Genomic DNA, 24,954 nt, shown 5'->3' on the forward strand with positions numbered 1-24,954 from the left:
CGGGCACCCTAGGAGCCCAGTGAGATGCTAACAGCATCTCTAGGCTGATTGATAGGCGGAGGCGGCCACGGGGCAGGAGGGGGCGTGCCAACGGCATTAGAACGCTGTTGGTGGGGCGCGATCCGGACAACGCAGGCGTGTTCAGACGGTTGGGGTGCAGGTTGTGGCGGCTGCGTGACGTCACACGCAGCCGCTGCAACCCGGTACGTGGCAGAAACTGCGCTGGCAGGGAGTTACTCGCCAGGTGCAAAAGCATCGCCCCCGTGCGAGACTTTTGCACCTGTGTGGGGGTGGTGGGGTAGGGCGACATGCGGGGTGGACTAGTCCTGTGCTGGGTGGCCCCCCGCATGTCTGAGAAACTGATCATAGATGTCTTAAATTTAGCACATCTACGATTAGATCTGAATTACCCCCTATAGGGCACTGCTAGTATGTGGTGTGGGAGAGCACTGCTAGTATATGTGCTGTAGGGCACTGCTGGTAGGTGGTGTATGAGGGCACTGCTGGTATATGTACTGTAGGGCATTACTGGCAGGTGGTGTGGCAGGACACTGCTAGTATATGTACTGTAGGGCACTGCTAGCAGGTGGTGTATGAGGGCACTGCTGATATATGTACTGTAGGGCACTGCTGGTAGGTGGTGTATGAGGGCACTGGTATATGTACTGTAGGGCATTACTGGCAGGTGGTGTGGCAGGACACTGCTAGTATATGTACTGTAGGGCACTGCTAGCAGGTGGTGTATGAGGGCACTGCTGATATATGTACTGTAGGGCACTGCTGGTAGGTGGTGTATGAGGGCACTGGTATATGTACTGTAGGGCATTACTGGCAGGTGGTGTGGCAGGACACTGCTAGTATATGTACTGTAGGGCACTGCTAGTAAGTGGTGTATGAGGGTACTGCTGGTATATGTACTGTAGGGCACTGCTGGTAGGTGGTGTATAAGGGCACTGCTGGTAAATGTACTGTAGGGCACTGCTGGTATAATGTACTGTAAGGCAATGCTGATATGGTATAATGTACCATAGGGCACCCTGGTATTCGATGTGGGATGACACTGCTGGTATACTATAGGGCACTACTGGTATGCAATGTGGGAGGGAACTGTTGGTATATGTACTATAGGGCACTGCTAGTATGTGGTGTGAGGGAGCACTGTTGGTATATGTACTATAGGGCACTGCTAGTATGTGGTGTGAGGGAGCACTGTTGGTATATGCACTGTAGGGCACTGCTAGTAGGTGGTGTATGAGGGCACTGGTATAAGTACTGTAAGGCACTGCTGGTATGTGGTGTGGGGGAGCACTGCTGGTATATGCGCTGTAGGGCACTGCTAGTAAGTGTTGTATGAGGGCACTGGTATATATGTACTGTAGGGCACTGCTGGTATATGTACTGTAGGGCACTGCTTGTAGGTGGCGTGGGAGGGCACTATTAGTATAATGTTTGAGTCAATTGCACTATTTTTATGTAGAATTATACTATTGCATCATAAGTAAAATAGGCACTGCCACATAATCAGTGTCATTTTTTTATTTTATTATTAATTTCAAATTGTCTGTGTGTATTTGCAGGGGCCCCCAGGATCCTTCGACTTCCTGTTGTTAATGATGGCAGACATCCGGAATGACATTGCAGAACTTCAGGACAAAGTATTTGGGCGCAGATCACATTCCTCCGCGGAGGAGTTCCCGTTACCTCAGGAGTTCTCTAACCATCATGACACAATGGACTTTGGTTCTGGAGAGGACTACAAACAAAGGACTGTATCAAAGAACCTACGAACAGATAAAACAAACCGCCATTAACCGACAGGAGCTGGGACAAAAATAACTTTATATGTTTTTCCATTGTATAAAACGATGCACTGATGTAAAGAGTATCTATTTTTGACTTTTGAATTTATTGTTAAATAATATTATTATTATTATTATTATTTGTATTAATGTTTTGCTTCTCATTTGTACAGTAGCGTATTCTAAGAGGTATTCACAGGAGGTAAATTGGCGGTCTAACTTGTTACATTCTCAAATGATAGATTTTTACAGTTGGCTTAGAAAATTTTGGTAAAATTTTAAGGGATTTTTTTTATTCCCCTTAGACAACTTTCATTATTATTTTTTTACATGCATCCCTGCAACTTTTACTAAGTACATTAATAGTGGGAAACTAGATGCGTTCCATGGATTTTGGATGTGGCCCATAAGCCTACAAGGGGACCACACATTTCCCTTGTAACCATTATATCCCATCGTATAATCAGCATACGAGTATGAAGTACTCACATAGATTAATCACTAGCGTAACCTATGTTTTACTAGTCAAAGGGGTAAGAAGGCATCCCCAATACTGGACTAAAATGCTGCTTCATAGACTGTGTAACCGCCATCGGGGAAATGTATGAAACCATAGAGAGAGAGAGTTTACCAAGAGGGAACTATAAGGACTGGTCAGAAACATGACTCTGGATCCTGTTGTCACCATTAATCTTGGCAGAGTTGTTTATCAGCGTTGCCCTTGAACACAGCACAGATTAACTATATGCATTTATTGCAATTGTACCCACCAATCAGTTCTATGTCATATCAAAGGGAAAGTACATTTTAATAAAGGCATTAGAAAGAAACAGAAACAACCAAAAAATACAAAAATGTATCTAGTCAAAGTTGCAGACTATCATGTACAAACTAACATAGTAAAGTTATCTCTAGGTGGTAATTCCCCCCCCCCCTTTAAGAAAATACATTAAAATGAAGTACTTGATGAAACAGGAGTCTGCAACGTGAACGGATACAATCTGGGACCAAAGCAAGAGCGGACTATGCAATCAATATGGGATTATCTTGTCATTTATGTACTAGGATAAGTACAGTGCAATGGGCTATTAAACCGTGAACTATTTTCCACTGGTATAAGGGATTTACTTTTACTTTAATCACTGGTTCTATTCTACTATCGTTGCATTTAGGTGTAAAAATAGCAAAAAACAGACATTTCATTTTTCAGCTGTTGTGGTTCATTGAAAACTTTGGGGTCTATTTACTAATCCTTGGAGATAGATAAAGTGGACGGAGATAAAGTACCAGCCAATCAGCTCCTAACTGTCATTTTTCAAACCCAGCCTGTGACATGGCAGCTAGGAGCTGATTGGCTGGTACTTTATCTCCGCCCACTTTATTTCCATCCAAGGCTTAGTAAATAGACCCCTTTGCTCCTAAGTGAAACGTAAAGCAGCAATAATATGTTAGTTTGGGAGCTTATTTAATAATATGGTGCAATTTTTACTGATGCACCAGAACCCATAGCAACAACATGGGGTTATAGCGTAGACGGGCCTGGGTACTGGGGGCCATGACCATTAGATGCACTGCAGTTATACCTTATCATGGTGCACATAGAGTGTGAGCTGCCATGAAGCAGTGCAACGCGCTGGGAGCATGGTTGCGACATCACCGGGGGGCTTGGCTATGCCTCTCTTGCACTCCTGGGTCCTCACAGGGGCCCATGCCTGAAAAATTTACTACCCACTCCCCGTTCTCACCACCCCTAAGTGTACTCACCGACTTCGGGAGATCCTGGAGGTGAGGTCCAAGTGGCAGGGGGTTTGGCAGTGCGTTATTAATAACCATGGCCCCACCTCTCACAGAGTAATAGTGACAACATGCTGTGGTGGGCGTAACTATGAGGATGTGATCGACAACAAATCACGCAGTCGAGTCAATGCCTACCCTACTTCACTAGGGAAGTGGGTGAGATTTGGTAGGTGAGTGGGTGAGATTTGGTAGGGAAGTGGGTGAGATTTGGTAGGGAACTGGGTGAGATTTGGTAGGGAACTGGGTGAGATTTGGTAGGGAAGTGGGTGAGATTTGGTAGGGAAGTGGGTGAGATTTGGTAGGGAACTGGGTGAGATTTGGTAAGGAAGAGGGTGAGATTTGGTAGGTGAGTGGGTGAGATTTGGTAGGGAAGTGGGTGAGATTTGGTAGGGAACTGGGTGAGATTTGGTAGGGAACTGGGTGAGATTTGGTAAGGAAGAGGGTGAGATTTGGTAGGGAAGTGGGTGAGATTTGGTAAGGAAGAGGGTGAGATTTGGTAGGGAAGTGGGTGAGATTTGATAGGGAAGTGGGTGATATTTGGTAGGAAAGCGGGTGAAATTTGGTAAGGAAGAGGGTGAGATTTGGTAGGGAAGTGGGTGAGATTTGATAGGGAAGTGGGTGATATTTGGTAGGGAAGTGGGTGAGATTTGATAGGGAAGTGGGTGATATTTGGTAGGGAAGTGGGTGAGATTTGATAGGGAAATGGATGAGATTTGGTAGGGAAGTGGGTGAGATTTGGTAGGGAAGTGGGTGAGATTTGGTAGGGAACTGGGTGAGATTTGGTAAGGAAGAGGGTGAGATTTGGTAGGGAAGTGGGTGAGATTTGGTAGGGAAGTGGGTGAGATTTGGTAGGGAACTGGGTGAGATTTGGTAAGGAAGAGGGTGAGATTTGGTAGGTGAGTGGGTGAGATTTGGTAGGGAAGTGGGTGAGATTTGGTAGGGAACTGGGTGAGATTTGGCAGGGAACTGGGTGAGATTTGGTAAGGAAGAGGGTGAGATTTGGTAGGGAAGTGGGTGAGATTTGCTAAGGAAGAGGGTGAGATTTGGTAGGGAAGTGGGTGAGATTTGAAAGGGAAGTGGGTGATATTTGGTAGGGAAGCGGGTGAAATTTGGTAAGGAAGAGGGTGAGATTTGGTAGGGAAGTGGGTGAGATTTGATAGGGAAGTGGGTGATATTTGGTAGGGAAGTGGGTGAGATTTGATAGGGAAGTGGGTGATATTTGGTAGGGAAGTGGGTGAGATTTGATAGGGAAGTGGATGAGATTTGGTAGGGAAGTGGGTGAGATTTGATAGGGAAGTGGATGAGATTTGGCAGGGAAGTGGGTGAGATTTGGTATGGAAGTGGATGAGATTTGGTAGGGTAGTGGGTGAGATTTGGTAGGGAAGTGGGTGAGATTTGGTAGGGAACTGGGTGAGATTTGGTAAGGAAGAGGGTGAGATTTGGTAGGTGAGTGGGTGAGATTTGGTAGGGAAGTGGGTGAGATTTGGTAGGGAACTGGGTGAGATTTGGTAGGGAACTGGGTGAGATTTGGTAAGGAAGAGGGTGAGATTTGGTAGGGAAGTGGGTGAGATTTTGTAAGGAAGAGGGTGAGATTTGGTAGGGAAGTGGGTGAGATTTGATAGGGAAGTGGGTGATATTTGGTAGGAAAGCGGGTGAAATTTGGTAAGGAAGAGGGTGAGATTTGGTAGGGAAGTGGGTGAGATTTGATAGGGAAGTGGGTGATATTTGGTAGGGAAGTGGGTGAGATTTGATAGGGAAGTGGGTGATATTTGGTAGGGAAGTGGGTGAGATTTGATAGGGAAGTGGATGAGATTTGGTAGGGAAGTGGGTGAGATTTGGTAGGGAAGTGGGTGAGATTTGGTAGGGAACTGGGTGAGATTTGGTAAGGAAGAGGGTGAGATTTGGTAGGGAAGTGGGTGAGATTTGGTAGGGAAGTGGGTGAGATTTGGTAGGGAACTGGGTGAGATTTGGTAAGGAAGAGGGTGAGATTTGGTAGGTGAGTGGGTGAGATTTGGTAGGGAAGTGGGTGAGATTTGGTAGGGAACTGGGTGAGATTTGGCAGGGAACTGGGTGAGATTTGGTAAGGAAGAGGGTGAGATTTGGTAGGGAAGCGGGTGAAATTTGGTAAGGAAGAGGGTGAGATTTGGTAGGGAAGTGGGTGAGATTTGATAGGGAAGTGGGTGATATTTGGTAGGGAAGTGGGTGAGATTTGATAGGGAAGTGGGTGATATTTGGTAGGGAAGTGGGTGAGATTTGATAGGGAAGTGGATGAGATTTGGTAGGGAAGTGGGTGATATTAGGGAAGTGGGTGAGATTTGATAGGGAAGTGGATGAGATTTGGCAGGGAAGTGGGTGAGATTTGGTATGGAAGTGGATGAGATTTGGTAGGGTAGTGGGTGAGATTTGGTATGGAAGTGGATGAGATTTGGTAGGGAAGTGGGTGATATTTGGTAGGGAAGTGGGTGAGATTTGATAGGGTAGTGGATGAGATTTGATAGGGAAGTGGGTGAGATTTGGTAGATAAGTGGATGAGATTTGATAGGTAAGTGGGTGATATTTGGTAGATAAGTGGATGAGATTTGATAGGTAAGTGGGTGATATTTGGTAGGGAAGTGGGTGATATTTGATAGGTAAGTGGGTGAGATTTGATAGGGAAGTGGGTGAGATTTGATAGGGAAGTGGGTGATATTTGGTAGATAAGTGGATGAGATTTGATAGGTAAGTGGGTGAGATTTGATAGGTAAGTGGGTGAGATTTGGTAGGGAAGTGGGTGAGATTTGGGTGATCTCTCTTAAATGCTGGAGTGCGTATTTCAGGAGAACAGGCCAGCATGGGTTACCGCTGTCTTTTCTGTAGAGTTGTACAGACAATTAATGGAAACTAGTTGGTATGACTAAAGGAAATTTGTGTGCAAAATGTTACTAAATAAGCCCCTTTCTGTCCAGACATGCTGTGGGCACTTTCCTACAATTTACTGACCCAGGAGTGAGATTTAATCAGTGACGGCTCCAGAGGTGGGTCAGCAGCTCAGTTCTAAATTCAAATACGGAAACCACCCCAACTGCCACCAACTGTCACCCCAAATTGGGTGAGCCTTCTCTTTTTGAATTTACAGTAGAACTGCGCTGCAGCCCCACCTCTGCAACTGCCACTGGATTTAATTGTGGCAAATTCACGTTCTATCTGTTTTCCGAACCCATTCTGTCTATGCTGCGAATTATACTTCACTGTAAATGTAACACGGGACTGTCACTTTGAATTCATATTGTATCTTAGTTATTTGGGTACAGCATGATAGGTCAATATGAGCATTCAGTAGTACATACAAAGCACCCAGAGGTGATCATTGGTTTGTGGAGAGGTCGGAAATATCTTGTATGGATTCCTGTTTCTCTCTCTCTCTCTCTCTCTATATATATATATATTTATTAAATTTTTTTAAATTAAAGGTCAGTAGGTTATATACAGGAACAGGGGCGCTGAGAAGGATGGGGGGGTACTAATCACCCAGCCCGGGTTTATTGGAGTAGTCCAGGTCAGCTGCTGAGGGGGCCTATATCTCCCTTTGCAGCACTGCACTATTTTACTTTTTGTTTTTTTTTAAGGCAGGGTACGCCTCCCGTGGTTTGGCCTCGCCCCCTCAGTACCTAGGCCCGTGGCTGCTCTCAGTGGCCCTGTGCAGGTAGACAATTCCATACAAAATCGCATGTAAGGGCATCAATTTGTAATTCATCAACATCGAAAAAGCTTTGTTTCTTCATGTTTTATCAGATAGAAACGCCTTAGTTATAATATATGGGAGTCTTGGTCTTACTTGAATGAAGGCTTATCAGATACACTGGACAATAGACAATCTTCATTTGATACGTTGAGCTGCCATTTTGTTTGTGCAAATAAAGAATCATAAATCCCTTTCTTCCTACCAGTCCTCCCCCATGGGGTGGGGGGGTGTAACTGAATTTAATGCCGCAGCCGCCTGGATTTGTATTGAGAAGCTCGACGGGTGCGTACAAAAATGCAGTGTTGCTCACAGATCATGGTTGTGCAGCATGGCCGCAGGAAGTAAGAGGCTGGAGCCACTGTCACTGCATACGGGATCACAGTCACAGGTTGATACACACCTCAAAAATGGTTGAGACGTCTGAGTTTTGCGTTTTGCCACCACTTCTTGTTGCACCCCTCCCCAGACACTCCCTGAATCTCACTCACTTTGTTGATAAATCCTCTTTGTGACAGTTGCCGCAAGATTATCGCCGCAAAAGTGCAACTCAGACACGGCCAATGTACGCTCAACTGTGGTAAAATCAGGTTTGCATTCATCTCTGTATCTGAACCCTTGTTACCTGGATCAAAGACCATGCTCTCCATGCAGATCTAGACACTGGAGGTCATCATTATTACCTCACGGGAGCTTTCTGACACAACAGAATTTTTTTGGGGAGTTTTGTTCTTAGGACAACGCAAAGACCCATGATGACCCGGAAGCTGCCTCCTCCTGCAAGATGAAGAGGCTTATGATAATCTTCTCCTGAATAGTGGTTATTATCCTGGTGATACCAATCAAATAGCAATACAACCATCCAGCCTGCTGGATACATTACAGAAGATGACAATGGGAAGGCCCACAAGGTTCGGACACATGGCACCTGAAGCCCAGGCTTGGAGCTCCACCTCTCTTCTGGTTTGCTGCTTTTCAGTATAAATTAAATTGGCCACGACAATCGCATAAGATGCGGGCGCAGCAAAAGATGCGGCCACATCTCCTGCAACTCAGAATCAGCCCCAGTGTGTTGGTTCCTCTATCTATAATTTATATTATACTCCACTCATTGACTTGCACCTTATCAGTATACGGATGGGACACAAAGCAAATTGTTGATAATATCCTAGGACCGTTCATTGAGATGGTGAGAGGGTCCTGCTAAACCACTGATAAGACCCTGGAGCTTTCTCACATAATAAATGTGATATTTATACATCAAACCCTTTCATAGTGGGTATAATGTACGCAATGCAATACGTCAATCAAAGGCCTAACATGAAATCACCAGATTGTTTGGAATGCAGTCAGGATCCTGCCTGTTGGAAAGCCATTATCGGCATCCTGAATATGTATATATCCCGGTGTCGGAATCTCGACAGCCGGGATGCCGAACGTCTTGACACCGCACCGCTGAAGAGGTAAGCCGCAGGAATGTGTGGGGGGGTGAGGTAGGTTTAGGCTGCGGGGGGAGGTTTAGGCTGAGCACCGGGAGGGTTAGGGTACAGGGAGGGGGTGCTTGGCACCTCCCTCCAAGGGTTAGGGTTAGGCTGCGGCTCGGGAGGGTTAGGTTTAGGCAGTGGGGACAGGAGGTTAGGTTTAGGCACTTACGGGGGGAAGGTTAGGGTTAGGCACTAAGGGGGAGGTTAGGGTCAGGCAGCGGGTAGGGATGGTTAGGGTTAGGGGGTAGGGGAAAGAGTATAGCATCCCTTACTCACCCCTGTCGTTCTTTTTCCAATCGGGATTCCAACGTCGGTATTTAAAACGTCGGGATACCGACCGCTGGTTTTCCCTACTGAACCCGATCATAGCAATGTATGGAAGGTGTGAATGCTTTGAAGGAAAATCCCAAACTGGCTTTACCGGGCATGTACTGGTGCTACACATGTATGGCCGAACACAGCACCCGCCCTCTGAGCCAATGGACTGTTGTCTCTAGGTCCCTTTACTGCTGCACGGTCTTCTCCGGTCTTAGTTATGACACTGACTGCACTTCAGTAATTACGTTGCCCTGTGTCTTCACCAGTTATACCAGTCCAAGATCTTCAGTAAGCCCCATATCTAAATATGCATTCCAAGATGGGTCGTTGAACCAGTTCTAAGGCCAGGTACACATCAGAACAAATGGCAACTGTACCGATGATCAGGGCAATTTCCCTTCGCTCGGACCATCGCAGATTGGCGGTACACATTACATGATTTAATAAATGACGGAACGATCTCTCGTTCTGTCCTTCATTAAAATGCATAGCCGCACACATAATATCGTTTGATTGACCATGCAGCACAGTCAATCAAACGACCTCGTGTGCCGCCAGTGGGAGCGCGCAAATAAAGGCACACACTAGACGATGTAGATGATAAGTCGTTCCAATATCGTCCTAGTGTGTACCCAGCCTAATGCTGGAAAATTATCAATCATTTTTCAAACGTTAAAACTAATAATAAAATGTATCTAAATTCCGTGTAGCAAGTAGAACAGCTTTGGAAGAGATTGAACATGTCCCAGCTGAAAAGGTTACATTGTATGGTACTAACTGTTATTCCATGTGCAAATTCGGAAACACACACACACACACACAGAAATTTAGGCTGTACAAATTTAAAAGAGACAAAACAACACAATGGCGTATAGCCATTAGCTTGCAAATGGGCAGAGAAGGCCAATTTAGTTTAACAACTTTTAACTGCAAGGGACAAGTGCTAACGTCAGACTTGAATACTGAACCACGGTGGTGAAAAGAAAAAGTTTTCCTTAATGTCATATGAAAACATAACCTCAGTAATCAATGGGGGCACCACACAGGCTGCACCCATTACAGATACGCCACTGGAACTTTGCTACACGATATATAGTGAAAGTATATTTAATTATGAACCTCGTACTGTAAAATACTAAAGTACCAGATACTGGAAGTTTCTGCACAAACTACAAGTAGCTCTGTGACCATTGAAAGGTATGTGGCCAGGGGATGAGGGCTTTTATAGAGGCCACAGAACTCTATTTATAGCATACTTTTAATATTACAAGAAGGAGTAAGGACAGATAAGTGTGGCATGATATGTTGACGGGTATAATTGCCCTCATTCCGAGTTGTTCACTCGCTAGCTGCATTTAGCAGCAGTGCAAACGCTAGGCCGCCGCCCTCAGGGAGTGTATCTTAGCTTAGGAGAAGTGAGAACGAAAGGATCGCAGCTCTGCTACAAAAAAAGATTGTGCAGTTTCAGAGTAGCTCGAGACTTACTCCTAGCTAGCGATCACTTCAGACTGTTTAGTTCCTGTTTTGACGTCACAAACACGCCCTGCGTTCGGCCAACCACGCCTCCGTTTCCCCTGCCACGCCTTGCATTTTTATCTGGCACGCCTGCGTTTTTCCGCACACTCCCGGAAAACGGTCAGTTAACACCCAGAAACACCCACTTCCTGTCAATCACTCTGCGGCGAGCGGTGCGACTGAAAAGCATCGCTAGACCTTGTGTGAAACTACGTCGGCTTTTGTGAAAGTACGACGTGCGTGCGCACTGCGCCCCATACGCATGCGCAGAATTGCAATTTTTTGACCTAATCGCTGCGCTGCGAACAACGGCAGATAGCGATCAATTCGGAATGAACCCCAATGTCTCCATACATCATGTTGACATGACCATAACGTCAGTGTTGCATATGTTGATATTAATCACGTAGACACTGATGAAATGTTGACATGTTAGAATGTCAGTATATATTGTCCCTCGTGGCCCAGTGGTGGCTTACCTGCTCCGGAAGGGTCCTAGTGGTCAAGTGACTTCAAGGTCATACCTCGAATCCTGCAGCATTCTCCACTATGTCTAACTCTAATCCCTACCCCTAACCCTCCCTCTAGTGACTAACCTCATCTCGCAGCCTAACCCTACCCCTTCTGAGAATGTAAACACGTTACCGGTCGACTGTTTGACAAAGTTAACATTGTGGTGTTGACATTATGGAGAACAAGCAACACTTAACATAAGTACAAATTAATAGAGACATTTCCAAACTTATACATGAATACAAATATGCAGTTAAGAAAGGGGAGATGGCCCAGTGTCCAAGAGCCAACAATCTACTGGGTATAGGTACTGGGGAGGGGGGGTAATTCAGAGTTGATCGCAGCAGCAAATTTGTTAGCAGTTGGGCAAAACCCTATACACTGCAGGGGGGGGGGGGGGGGGGGGCGGCAGATATAACATGTGCAGAGAGAGTTAGATTTGGGTGGGGTGTGTTCAAACTGAAATCTAAATTGCAGTGTAAAAAATAAGATTTTACTTACCGGTAAATCTATTTCTCGTAGTCCGTAGTGGATGCTGGGGACTCTGTAAGGACCATGGGGAATAGACGGGCTCCGCAGGAGACAGGGCACTTTAAGAAAGAATTAGGACTACTGGTATGCACTGGCTCCTCCCTCTATGCCCCTCCTCCAGACCTCAGTTAAGGAAACTGTGCCTGGAAGAGCTGACAGTACAAGGAAAGGATTTTGGAATCCAGGGTAAGACTCATACCAGCCACACCAATCACACCGTATAACTCGTGATAAACTTACCCAGTTAACAGTATGAACAACAACAGAGCATCAGACAAACCTGATGCAACCATAACATAACCCTTATTTAAGCAATAACTATATACAAGTATTGCAGAAGAAGTCCGCACTTGGGACGGGCGCCCAGCATCCACTACGGACTACGAGAAATAGATTTACCGGTAAGTAAAATATTATTTTCTCTAACGTCCTAGTGGATGCTGGGGACTCCGTAAGGACCATGGGGATTATACCAAAGCACCCAAACGGGCGGGAGAGTGCGGATGACTCTGCAGCACCGAACAAGCAAACTCAAGGTCCTCCTCAGCCAGGGTATCAAACTTGTAGAACTTTGCAAAGGTGTTTGAACCCGACCAAGTAGCTGCTCGGCAAAGCTGTAATGCCGAGACCCCTCGGGCAGCCGCCCAAGAAGAGCCCACCTTCCTTGTGGAATGGGCTTTTACTGATTTTGGATGCGGCAATCCAGCCGCAGAATGAGCCTGCTGAATCGTGTTACAGATCCAGCGAGCAATAGTTTGCTTTGAAGCAGGAGCACCCAGCTTGTTGGATGCATACAGGGTAAACAGCGAATCAGTTTTCCTGACTCCAGCCGTTCTAGCTACATAAATCTTCAAAGCCCTGACTACATCTAGTAACTTGGAATCCTCCAAGTCACGAGTAGCCGCAGGCACCACAATAGGTTGGTTCAAATGAAAGGATGACACCACCTTCGGCAGAAATTGCGGACGAGTCCGTAACTCTGCCCTGTCCATATGGAAAACCAGATAGGGGCTTTTACATGACAAAGCTGCCAATTCAGACACACACCTAGCCGAAGCTAAGGCCAATAGCATGACCACTTTCCACGTGAGATATTTTAACTCCACGGTCTTAAGTGGCTCAAACCAGTGAGATTTCAGGAAACTCAACACCGCGTTAAGATCCCAAGGTGCCACTGGTGGCACAAAAGGGTGCTGAATATGCAGCACTCCCTTTACAAACGTCTGAACTTCAGGAAGAGAAGCCAGTTCCTTTTGAAAGAAAATGGATAGGGCCGAAATCTGGACCTTAATGGACCCTAATTTTAAGCCCATAGTCACTCCCGCCTGTAGGAAGTGAAGGAAACGGCCCAGTTGGAATTCCTCTGTAGGGGCCTTCCTGGCCTCACACCAAGCAACATATTTTCGCCATATACGGTGATAATGTTTTGCTGTCACGTCCTTCCTAGCCTTTATCAGCGTAGGAATAACCTCATCCGGAATGCCTTTTTCCGCTAGGATCCGGCGTTCAACCGCCATGCCGTCAAACGCAGCCGCGGTAAGTCTTGGAACAGACAGGGCCCCTGTTGCAACAGATCCTGTCTGAGAGGCAGAGGCCATGGGTCCTCTGTGAGCATTTCTAGCAGTTCCGGATACCAAGCCCTTCTTGGCCAATCCGAAACAATGAGTATTGTTCTCACTCCTCTTTTTCTTACGATTCTCAGCACCTTGTGTATGAGAGGAAGAGGAGGAAACACATAAACCGACTGGAACACCCACGGTGTCACTAGTGCGTCCACAGCTATCGCCTGAGGGTCTCTTGACCTGGCGCAATACATTTGTAGCTTTTTGTTGAGGCGGGATGCCATCATGTCCACCTGTGGCAGTTCCCATCGATTTGTAATCTGTGTGAAGACTTCTTGATGAAGTCCCCACTCTCCCGGGTGGAGGTCGTGCCTGCTGAGGAAGTCTGCTTCCCAGTTGTCCACTCCCGGAATGAACACTGCTGACAGTGCTTGCACGTGATTCTCCGCCCAGCGAAGAATTCTGGTGGCTTCTGCCATTGCCACCCTGCTTCTTGTGCCGCCCTGGCGGTTTACATGAGCCACTGCGGTGATGTTGTCTGACTGAATCAGCACCAGTTGGTTGCGAAGCAGAGGCTCCGCTTGACTCATGGCGTTGTATATGGCCCTTAGTTCCAGGATATTGATGTGCAGACAAGTCTCCTGACTTGACCACAGCCCCTGGAAGTTTCTTCCCTGAGTGACTGCCCCCCACCCTCGGAGGCTTGCATCCGTGGTCACCAGGACCCAGTCCTGTATGCCGAACCTGCGGCCCTCGAGAAGGTGAGCACTCTGCAGCCACCACAGAAGAGACACCCTGGCCCTGGGGGTTAGGGTGATCAGCCGATGCGATCCGGACCACTTGTCCAACAGATCCCACTGAAAGGTCCTCGCATGGAACCTGCCGAAGGGAATGGCTTCGTATGATGCCACCATCTTTCCCAGGACTCGCGTGCATAGATGCACCGACACCTGTTTTGGTTTTAAGAGGTCTCTGACCAGAGTCACGTGCTCCTGGGCCTTCTCCTCCGGGAGAAACACCTTCTTCTGGTCTGTGTCCAGAATCATGCCCAGGAAGGGCAGACTCGTCGTAGGAATCAGCTGCGACTTTGGAATATTCAGAATCCAGCCGTGCTGTTGTAACACCTCCCGAGAGTGTGCTACGCTGATCAGCAACTGCTCTCTGGACCTCGCCTTTATGAGGAGATCGTCCAAGTATGGGATAATTGTAACTCCTTGCTTTCGCAGAAGCACCATCATTTCTGCCATTACCTTGGTAAATATTCTCGGTGCCGTGGACAGACCCAACGGCAACGTCTGGAATTGGTAATGACAGTCCTGTACCACAAATCTGAGGTACTCCTGATGAGGTGGATAAATGGGGACATGCAGGTAAGCATCCTTTATGTCCAGAGACACCATAAAATCCCCCTCTTCCAGGCTTGCAATGACCGCCCTGAGCGATTCCATCTTGAACTTGAACCTTTTCAGGTAAATGTTCAGGGATTTTAAATTCAATATGGGTCTGACCGAACCGTCCGGTTTCGGAACCACAAACATTGTGGAATAGTAACCCCTTCCCTGTTGAGGGAGGGGAACCTTTACCACAACCTGCTGGAGATATAATTTGTGAATTGCCGCTAACACTACTTCCCTTTCTATGGGGGAAGCTGGCAGGGCCGATTTGAGGTAACGGTGAGGGGGCATCACTTCGAATTCCAGCTTGTATCCCTGAGACACAATCTGTATAGCCCAGGGATCCACCCGTGAGCGAACCCACTGGTGGCTGAAATTTCGGAGACGCGCCCCCACCGCTCCTGGCTCCACCTGTGTATCCCCAGCGTCATGCGGTGGATTTAGTGGAAGCCGGGGAGGACTTCTGTTCCTGGGAACTAGCTGTATTGTGCAGCTTCTTTCCTCTACCCCTGCCTCTGGCAAGAAAGGACGCACCTCTGACTTTCTTGCCTCTTTGTGATCGAAAGGACTGCATTTGGTAATACGGTGCTTTCTTAGGTTGTGAGGGAATATATGGCAAATAATTTGACTTCCCAGCCGTAGCTGTGGAAACTAGGTCTGAGAGACCGTCCCCAAACAATTCCTCACCCTTATAAGGTAAAACCTCCATGTGCTTTTTTGAGTCAGCATCACCTGTCCATTGCCGAGTCCACAGGACCCTTCTGGCAGAAATTGACATTGCATTTATTCTAGAGCCCAGTAGGCAAATGTCTCTCTGGGCATCCCTCATGTATAAGACAGCGTCTTTTATATGCCCCAGGGTCAGCAATATAGTATCCTTGTCCAAGGTATCAAGCTCTTCAGACAGAGTATCTGTCCATGTTGCTACAGCACTACACATCCAGGCCGACGCAATTGCCGGCCTTAGTAGGGTACCTGAATGTGTATAAACGGACTTCAGGATACCTTCCTGCTTTCTATCCGCAGGATCTTTTAGGGCGGCTGTATCCTGTGACGGCAGGGCTACCTTCTTAGATAAGCATGTCAAAGCTTTGTCTACCCTAGTGGAGGATTCCCAGCGTAACCTGTCCGTTGGCTGGAAAGGATACGCCATAAGTAACCGTTTGGAAATCTGCATTTTCCTATCAGGAGAATCCCAAGCTTTTTCACATAACTCATTTAACTCATGTGAAGGGGGAAAAGTCACTTCTTGCCTTTTCTCCCCAAACATATAAACCCTCTTGGCAGGGACAGGGTTTTCCTCTGAGATGTTTAATACATCCTTCATTGCTATAATCATGTAGCGGATGGCTTTAGCCATTTTAGGCTGCAACTTTGCATCATCGCCATCGACACTGGAGTCAGAATCCGTGTCGATATCCGTGTCAACAATTTGGGATAGTGGGCGCTTCTGAGACCCTGACGGCCTCTGCGCTGTAGGATCAGGCATGGGTTGGGACCCTGACTGTCCCAAGGCATCAGCTTTATCCAACCTTTTATGCAAGGAGTTTACATTATCATTTAACACCTTCCACATAGCCATCCAATCAGGTGTCGGCGCCGTCGGCGGAGACACCACATTCATCTGCACCTGCTCTGCTTCCACATAGCCTTCCTCGTCAAACATGTCGACACAAGCGTACCGACACACCACACACACAGGGGATGCTCTATTTGAGGACAGAACCCCCACAAGGCCTTTTGGAGAGACAGAGAGAGAGTATGCCAGCACACACCCCAGCGCTATATGACCCAGGAATTACACAGTAACTTAGTGTTTACCCAGTAGCTGCTGTATATACTGATATTGCGCTAAATTTATGTGCCCCCCTCTCTTTTTACCCTCTTTCTACCGTGAATCTGCAGGGGAGAGCCTGGGGAGCTTTCTCTCAGCGCTGTGCTGTGGAGAAAATGGCGCTGGTGAGTGCTGAGTAAGAAGCCCCGCCCCCTCAGCGGCGGGCTTATGTCCCGCGATTTTGTGTAAAATAATGGCGGGGGCTCATGCATATATACAGTGCCCAACTGTATATATGCCCTTTTATGCCAAGAGGTACTTAATTGCTGCACAGGGTGCCCCCCCCCCTGCGCCCTGCACCCTACAGTGACCGGAGTGTGTGGGTTTGATGTGGGAGCAATGGCGCACAGCTGCAGTGCTGTGCGCTACCTCATATGAAGACTGGAGTCTCTGCCGCCGCTTTTGACGTCTTCTTGCTTCACACGCCGGCTTCTGGCTCTGCGAGGGGGACGGCGGCGCGGCTCCGGGATCGGACGACCAAGGGTGCGTTCCTGTGTTCGATCCCTCTGGAGCTAATGGTGTCCAGTAGCCTAAGAAGCATCACCTATCCACAGTGAGTAGTTCTGCTTCTCTCCCCTCAGTCCCACGTAGCAGAGAGCCTGTTGCCAGCAGATCTCTCTGAAAATAAAAAATCCTAACAAAATACTTTATTATTAGCAAGCTCAGGAGAGCTCACTAAAGTGCACCCAGCTCGGCCGGGCACAGATTCTAACTGAGGTCTGGAGGAGGGGCATAGAGGGAGGAGCCAGTGCACACCAGTAGTCCTAATTCTTTCTTAAAGTGCCCTGTCTCCTGCGGAGCCCGTCTATTCCCCATGGTCCTTACGGAGTCCCCAGCATCCACTAGGACGTTAGAGAAATAAAGCAGCCAGTATTTACCCTGCACAGAAACAAAATAACCCACCCAAATCTAACTCTCTCTGCACATATTATATCTGTCACACCTGCAGTGCACATGGTTTTGCCCAACTGCTAACAAATTTGCTGCTGCGATCAACTCCCCTAGGGGTTAGGATCTCGATAGGGGTGGATCTGAGGTCATCTTAACACCAATCTTGAATAACACCAAAGATGGTGACGTTCCACAAGTATCAGCGCTGATCTATACATCCCAATGTTTATCATACAGCGCTAAGAGAAAACTAATAAAACTGTTTCAGTTTATATCAAGTCAAATGTTCTTGCTGTTGCCCAGAGGACAGGAATGGTAAACATGATTGTCTTTATAAGTTTCTTGTAGAAATGTGAATGTTGTGAGACATCAATTAAATTCTAATGCCAATTACAGGGATACTTCATTAAAAATTAATTGTATAATTTGTGTTTAAAATAGAGATGAGCGGATTCGGTTTTACTCGGATTTACTCGGATCTCAAAATGGCATCTGATTGGCCATCCAAAACACGTGACATCCGTGAGCCAATAAGATGCCATTTTGAGAACCGAGTAAATCCGAGTAAAACCGAATCCGCTCATCTCTAGTTTAAAAGTAGATTTAAGCCACTTTCCTTTATTTTCCTTTCCCTTCCAGATCTGATGTTTTTTCTTATTGTGTACTAAGAATCTACATTTGTCTTTGTGTACAAGAGCTCGCAGTTACAGGGTCTCCAAGCTTACAAATAATAGAATTAGGGGTCTATTTACTAAGCCTTGGTTGGAGATAAAGTCGCTGGAGATAAAGTGCCAGCCAATCAGCTCCTAACTGCTATGCCACAGGCTGTGATTGAAAAATGACAGTTAGGAGCTGATTGGCTGGTACTTTATCTCCAGCGACTTTATCTCCATCCAAGGCTTAGTAAATAGACCCCTTAGTCAATCAAAGATATCACACACATTTAGGTGCATTGTACAGCACTCTGGCATCCTCTGATTGGTGGATAGTTCGAGCCATACATTATATCAGAGTTTGAAGACCTTCCGCTTTTCTTTTGAAGACCTTCCACTTTTCTAATTGGTGAATCCAGCAGTCAGTGTGCTCCGCCAATGGCCGTGACAATCACTGCAGCTGCACAGGATCTTCTACCTGTCTCTTGGTCACCAGGCAAGTCTCTACATAGAATGCAGCCACAGGCAGACAGGCAGTGGGCCAACCCGCTACTGCTAGAGCAGTCAACCCCCTCTGGATCCTGCTATGTTTTGTACCTGCAGTTACTAACTGCCTGCAGCCAGTTTCAGAACAGGGGCAACCTACCTGAAAGAGCACACAGCATGGAAGTTATATGCTAAATACCCATGTGGTCAAAGTATCTGGCCATACAGCTCCAATATATGAGACCACTGCCAATGATGAGAGGGATCTGAGCAGTGTGTGGACAGAACAAATAGTTAATGTTGATTAAAGAACTTCAGCCAATTAACAAGTTGTCCAAGAGAGTGACGTAATACTGAATGGAGAGAATTGGTGGGATTTGTCATTGGTAGTCGGGTGCTTGGAGTCTGGCAGAAAGTGAATGGCTTCCCGAAGCTTGGAGCCCATAGGCAGGCCAACCTATGGACCTCCCAAATAACGAGGCCAACCACTGTGCTGCTGAAAGCCAGGTAAAGTGTGCACAACTATGGTTAGATACAGGTGAGCTCAGGTGTGGGCAGGGCTACGCTATATCCCCGGTCCCCAATTACCCTTACTAGATCCGCTGCTGCCTGGAGCCCAAAATTTGAGCATTGTCTGCAATTATCAACTGACCAGAGCAAGGAATTATCAGAGTACCTTTAATTATCTTCAGCTGGAATCTCTGATGCTGTGACTGGTAATCACCTTAATGTGCAGCTTTCCCAAATGTCATTGCTGCCTGAATGGATGAAAACGCAGCAAGACTGAAGTGACCACCAGAGGCCATGTGTTTTTCTGGCTATGAGGCCTAGTCCTGCTCTGCTCCACTGCCACTGCATGGGCTGCTGTGTAGCTACAGAGCGACTGGACAGGTTGGGAACTACAGGGCAAATTCAGAATTTAGGCCGTGAGGTGGGATTGTGATATTTCCAGAGAACTGCGGTGTTCCTCGGAACATTCAGTTCTCAGGGAGCGTCTCCAACTCTACAGTAATTCCTGACCTTAAACCAGAATGTGTCTGGGAGTCTTCAGGAGTCATGGCCCCCACCACCTCCATCTCATGGAGTTTGTGTTCCTCCTGACTGCTGTGGAGCAGAGAACAGCTTACCATGTCCACACATGGCCCAGACTGACTGTTCTGAGATAATATCGCTTTCCTGGCTCCTGCATCTGGCGAATGGTCTGTAGCCCCTGTGGTTTTGGCCTGGAAGTTACTTTTTGTTGTTTGTTTTTTCTTTACTTTTGTAACCTAATTTGACAAGTAAAAATAATGACTCCAATATTCTGCACATTCACGGTACTTGAATTAAGTTCCTTCATATTATTCAGCGATTGTGCGTTTAATCTACACTGAGAATTTACATTTTACACCTACCGAAGGGATGAAGAAAGACTCCAATTCCTGCAAAGGGCCAGTACATGCACAGATGCGCCAGCATTCCAGTGGCTGCCAGAATTGTGGAACTACATGCACCAGCAATACCCACTGGTTGACAGAAAAACCGCAGTCTCCGAGGGGAAAATTTACTAAAGCTTCTAAAAACGTGGTAATATTTCCCATAACAACCGATGGGATTCTGTCTATCATTTCTCTTTCGCATTCTAAAAAATCTAACTGGTTGCTATGGGCAACATCACTTTTCATTCTTAGAAGCTTTATACAAATCTACCGTTTAATTTTATTTTATTGAAATAGCGGCTAAGGGTCCGATATAGCTATATATAAAATTAACTTAATTTGCATAATTAAAAAAAATATATATATATATTTTTTGCACGGATTTAGTATTCTTGTCTTACTGGGACACAGGCTCTAATAATATCCTGTCCTGGAAGCAGAGTGATAGCTTACATGCAGACCAGGGCCGGATTAAGGCTGGTGGGGGCCCAGGGCAACAAAGGTGTGGGGGCCCCCAACACACACACAACCTGAATGTCACGGAGCAGCAGCCTGACCAGGGACAGCGCGCCGGTGCTGCTCACACTCCATGTCTCGCAGGATTTCCCTTCACTATCCGACGAGACAGTACACACAGGTCCTCGGCGACCGCTGTTCATGAACAGCAGAGCCACCGGAGGAATAGTGCTCTGACTGAAAAAACAGTCTGTGGTGGCAGGGTCGGTGCTAGGGTGTTTGGCACCCCCCTGCAAAGTATTAATTTGCGCCCTCCCTCCCATAATTTATGAAGGGACAACGCGCGCCGATAATAAAGGGTGTTGTCACACAAGAAAGGGGAGTGGCCATACAATAGTACCTTCATTACAAATTACGCCACACAGTAGCACAATCTTATTCACATTACACTGCGCGTAGTGCCCGATTCATATTATACCACATAGTAGTGCCCCTTATTCATGTTATGCTACACCATAGTAATCCTTCGTTACATTACACCACACAGTAGTACCCCTATTTACGTTACACCACACAGTAGTAGCACCTCTTATACACAATGCCCACAGTAGTAGTGCCCCATATACACATAATGTCCACAGTAATGTCGCTTACACATTATGTCACCCAGACAGTAGAAGCGGTTCCAGAAAAAATTGATTGGGGGGGGGGGAATCATGATAGGAGAAGGGGTAGGTCAGTGTAAAGGTAGATGCTTTGCCAAAAGGACCTTTCTCGTCAGGCACTGGGCTACGTTATCATCTGCTGGAACAGTAACCTATGGCGAGTGAAGTGACAGGAGGGAATATACAGGGTGACATTGGCACATATACATGGGGTGACAGTTGCACATATACATGGGTGACAGGGTGACATACACAGGGTGTCAGAGGGGTACATACATTGGGCAGCAGAGGGTCATTTATGTGGGGTGACAGAGGGAGATACGTACACAGGGTGACAAGTACATCTACTCTCCCAATCCCTTTTTGACAGCTCCCATATTACTTTTCCCCTCACCCCATTAACAAGTTACCTAGCTACTGCTGTTTTTCTTGGCAGCGTGGGGTAATCTCCTGTGTGTGCCTTGGCTAGCTGGGGTCTCCTGCTGTTAAACGCAGGCAGTGCAGCACATGTGGAGATTAGGATGGTAGAGCTCCAGCAAACTAAAAACTATTTAGTTCCCCTCCGACCAGGCTGCGTGTGCCCCCCCCCCCTCATCCTTCAAAATGCCAGAAAAATGACAGAAGGAAGCACAGGCCCGCTTGACCCCACCGCCCCCCTCCTGGATCCGACTGTGACTTGACAATGAATTGTAGACAGGTGAAGTGGAGGAGCGGGTGGGGAGAGCGGGGACTGGAGGAAAGAGCCGCGCTGCACGGGTCACCGGCACCGCTGCCTATCATATACTGTAGTTTGACAGGCACAGCAGCGGCCGGCATCGGACATCCTAGCCATGTAGCGTGTCACTGTGTGGGGGCCCTTAATGTGTGCACCGGTGCCGCTGTCTGTCATATAGTTTGACAGGTGCAGCGACGGCCGGCAGCACCGCACATCCCAGCAAGGTAGCACGTCCCTGTGTGGGGGCCCCTAATGTGTGTGGACCCTGGGACGGCCGCCCCTTTCGCCCCTCCCATAATCCGGCCATGACGCAGACGCTTGTACTGCACATGAATGGTCGGTGGCCTGTACATGCCCTAGAAAATTTTAGCTGGTGCTCCCTAGCACCACCGCTGGTTCCGCCTCTGACCTTGCACCTCTTTCTCAGCACCATCACCCCTCACCCATAGCAGTCCTTATTTTGGTGTTTGTACCCCCTATATATTAAATAGGAACAGCTCGTCCCAAAAAGGGGTGTGTTTTTGCTGGCAAGGGGCATGGCCACACAATAGTAACCCCAATTCCAATTACGCCACACAGTACTGAAACTTTATACACATTTGATCATGCGATAGTGTCCATAATTCATATTACATCCCACAGTAGTATCACTTTACCTTATAAACGTTACTCCTCACAGTAGAGCCCCTTATTCACATTACATCACACTGAATTGCTCGTAATTCACATTACACCACACCACATTGCTCTTTATTCACATTAGACGACACAGTAGTGCCCTTTCTATACGCAACGCCACATAGTAGAGCACCTTATACACATAATGCCACACATTAGTAATGCATTTATGCACATAATTCCACACAGTAATGCCCCTTACACATATGAGACACCTTATTAATGTCCTTATAAACATAATGCGCCTTACACATTATGACAACCTTTATTAATGCCATTTTACACATAATGTCCCTTACACATATGCTGCACATTATTAATGCCCTTATACACATAATGACACACACAGTGCCCCCTACACAATTGCTGCACATTATTAGTGCCCCTATACACATAATGACACACATACAGTAGTACCCTGTTACACATATGATGCACATTATGAATGCATTTTTACATGACACACATAATGCTCCTTACACATATGCTGAACTCTACTGCACAACCAACCCACCTGCACACAGCACTCACACGGCCACTAACACTGTGACCCCTGCCTCTGCTTGGATACAGATGTGTCCTCATAAATCTTGCCTCAATGCTAACGTTGGGTACCTTTTTTTTAATGAAAATGCATCGTATTTGCATTGCTATGTGGCTAGGATGCACAAGCAGCTTCTGCTGATTAAACCGATATGTAGCATGCCTATATACTGTGTGAGACTGTGGCTGTATCTGCATATGAAATGCTACACACAGAATATAGGCATGCTGCATATCATTTTAATCAGCAGAAGCTGCTGATGCCCCTAGGCATATCAAATGCCCTAGGCAATTGCCTAGTTTGCCTATGCCTATGGCCGGCTCTGCCTGTACATGCATCATCGGGGGCTAATATAGAGAGATCCAGAGAACGTTTTGGTGATACAGAATCCCATACGCTACTATGGGCAAATGCCAGTTTCATTAGCGGCTTCGTAGTCCGGAGCTTGGAAAATCCAATGTCTTAGAGCCACATAGGGGCCGCTTTTGCAGGTGGAAATGGAAGGAATGCTACATAATTCAGATATATCCACTGTGCTCTTGCTTCTTAAATCTTGTGGATCATTAATATTTGCATGTTCCCCTCAAAAATGGCTGCTTTCCGGGGATATTCCGCAAATACTCTTTATTAAAACTATGCCCCCAAAACAACCGTCAAAAACAGGAAACTTTAACGGAAAGGACTGGTAGGACCATGAAGCAAATAATTGAGAGGTGTCTGTATGGAAGCAGGCAAACTGAGCAACTTTTATCCGATTGGTTGGTGCACAGGAAAATCACTCTGATTGGCTGTTGACGTATTGACAGCTTTCATTTAACCACATTTTGGTACCCCTAGGAGCAATTATTGTTGTTGTCTCAGATGCACTCTCCCTGTACCCGCTGCTCATAGATGCCCTGGAAGTGTCTGCCAGCACCATGTTAGGGATAGGAACCACCTGACAGGCAGGAGCTATAACGCAGCGAGTGGCTTCACGCCTGTGTGCACACAAATTGCTCTTGGCTCCTTTAATGGTGAGCAGTGAAGTTGGTCCCTGTTGCATCACTGCTGATAACTCCCAATCCGAAACTTTACCTCACTTGTAGTAGCCAAAACCTCCCTCAAGGGCCGTAATTACCAGTGAGCCATGATGGCGCTTGCTGGGGACTCTGGTTGAAGGGGAAAGGGCACTAGCTGGCACAGCCACCCACAATTTTAACCTCTAGGACCTCGGGTCTCTGCAAATTACCAGAGTTCCTAGCTTTGGGTTGCATCATGAAAATCTGGATGAAAACCTGCTCCAGAGCACTCTTGACCTCAGACTGGGGCGACGGTTCATCTTTCAGCAGGACAACGACCCTAAGCACACAGCCAATATATCAAAGGAGTGGCTTCAGGACAACTCTGTGAATGTCCTTGAGTGGCCCAGCCAGAGCCCAGACTTGAATCCGAATGAACATCTCTGGAGAGATCTGAAACCTGATGGAGCTTGAGATATATTCAAAAAGACTTGAGGCTGTAATTGCTGCCAAACGTGCATCAACAAAGTATTGAGCAAAGGCTGTGAATACTTATGTACATGTGATTTCTTAGTTTTTTATTTTTAATAAATTTGCATAAATCTCAGAAAAACTTTTTTCACGTTGTTATTATTGTGTGTAGAATTTTGAGGGAAAAAATGAATTACGACTGTAACATAACAAAATGTGGAAAAAGTGAAGCGCTGTGAATACTTTCCAGATGCACTGTACAACTGATATAAGTCAGCACAGAAAACATATTTATCACTTTCACTTGTATATAAGATACCAAAAGCATGACCACTTTAACACATTTGTGGGTCCGGGGCAAAATCACATTAGTTGGCCCAGTAGCTCCTTGCAAAACAGTGGGGGTAACTACTGATAGGAACAGGGTGAGAGTGATCCAACAGGAAGATGGCATTGATCCTGCAGGAAAACTTAGAACACATTCGGTTTTCGGTGTTTGCTGAATACTAGGTAG

General features: G+C 46.7%; 1 protein-coding gene and 1 long non-coding RNA gene across 2 annotated transcripts in view; one reads left to right on the forward strand and one right to left on the reverse strand.

The window, feature by feature from the left end:
* Window positions 1-2,918, forward strand: part of CCBE1 (collagen and calcium binding EGF domains 1) — a 420,878-nt gene extending 417,960 nt beyond the window's left edge. Inside the window, exon 11 of the mRNA XM_063959304.1 lies at window positions 1,578-2,918. Within this exon, the coding sequence (XP_063815374.1) occupies window positions 1,578-1,811 (234 nt within the window). The 3' untranslated portion in view covers window positions 1,812-2,918. The remainder of the gene's footprint in view (window positions 1-1,577) is intronic.
* The window catches only part of LOC135055370 (uncharacterized), a 45,645-nt gene continuing 22,212 nt past the window's right edge, over window positions 1,522-24,954 (reverse strand). The window contains exons 2-3 of the long non-coding RNA XR_010243734.1: window positions 7,940-8,091; window positions 1,522-1,781 (exon numbers count right to left, since the gene is read on the reverse strand). This is a non-coding gene — a long non-coding RNA (uncharacterized LOC135055370). The remainder of the gene's footprint in view (window positions 1,782-7,939; window positions 8,092-24,954) is intronic.

Source organism: Pseudophryne corroboree, chromosome 1, assembly GCF_028390025.1.
Source record: "Pseudophryne corroboree isolate aPseCor3 chromosome 1, aPseCor3.hap2, whole genome shotgun sequence".
Lineage (NCBI taxonomy): Eukaryota > Metazoa > Chordata > Amphibia > Anura > Myobatrachidae > Pseudophryne > Pseudophryne corroboree.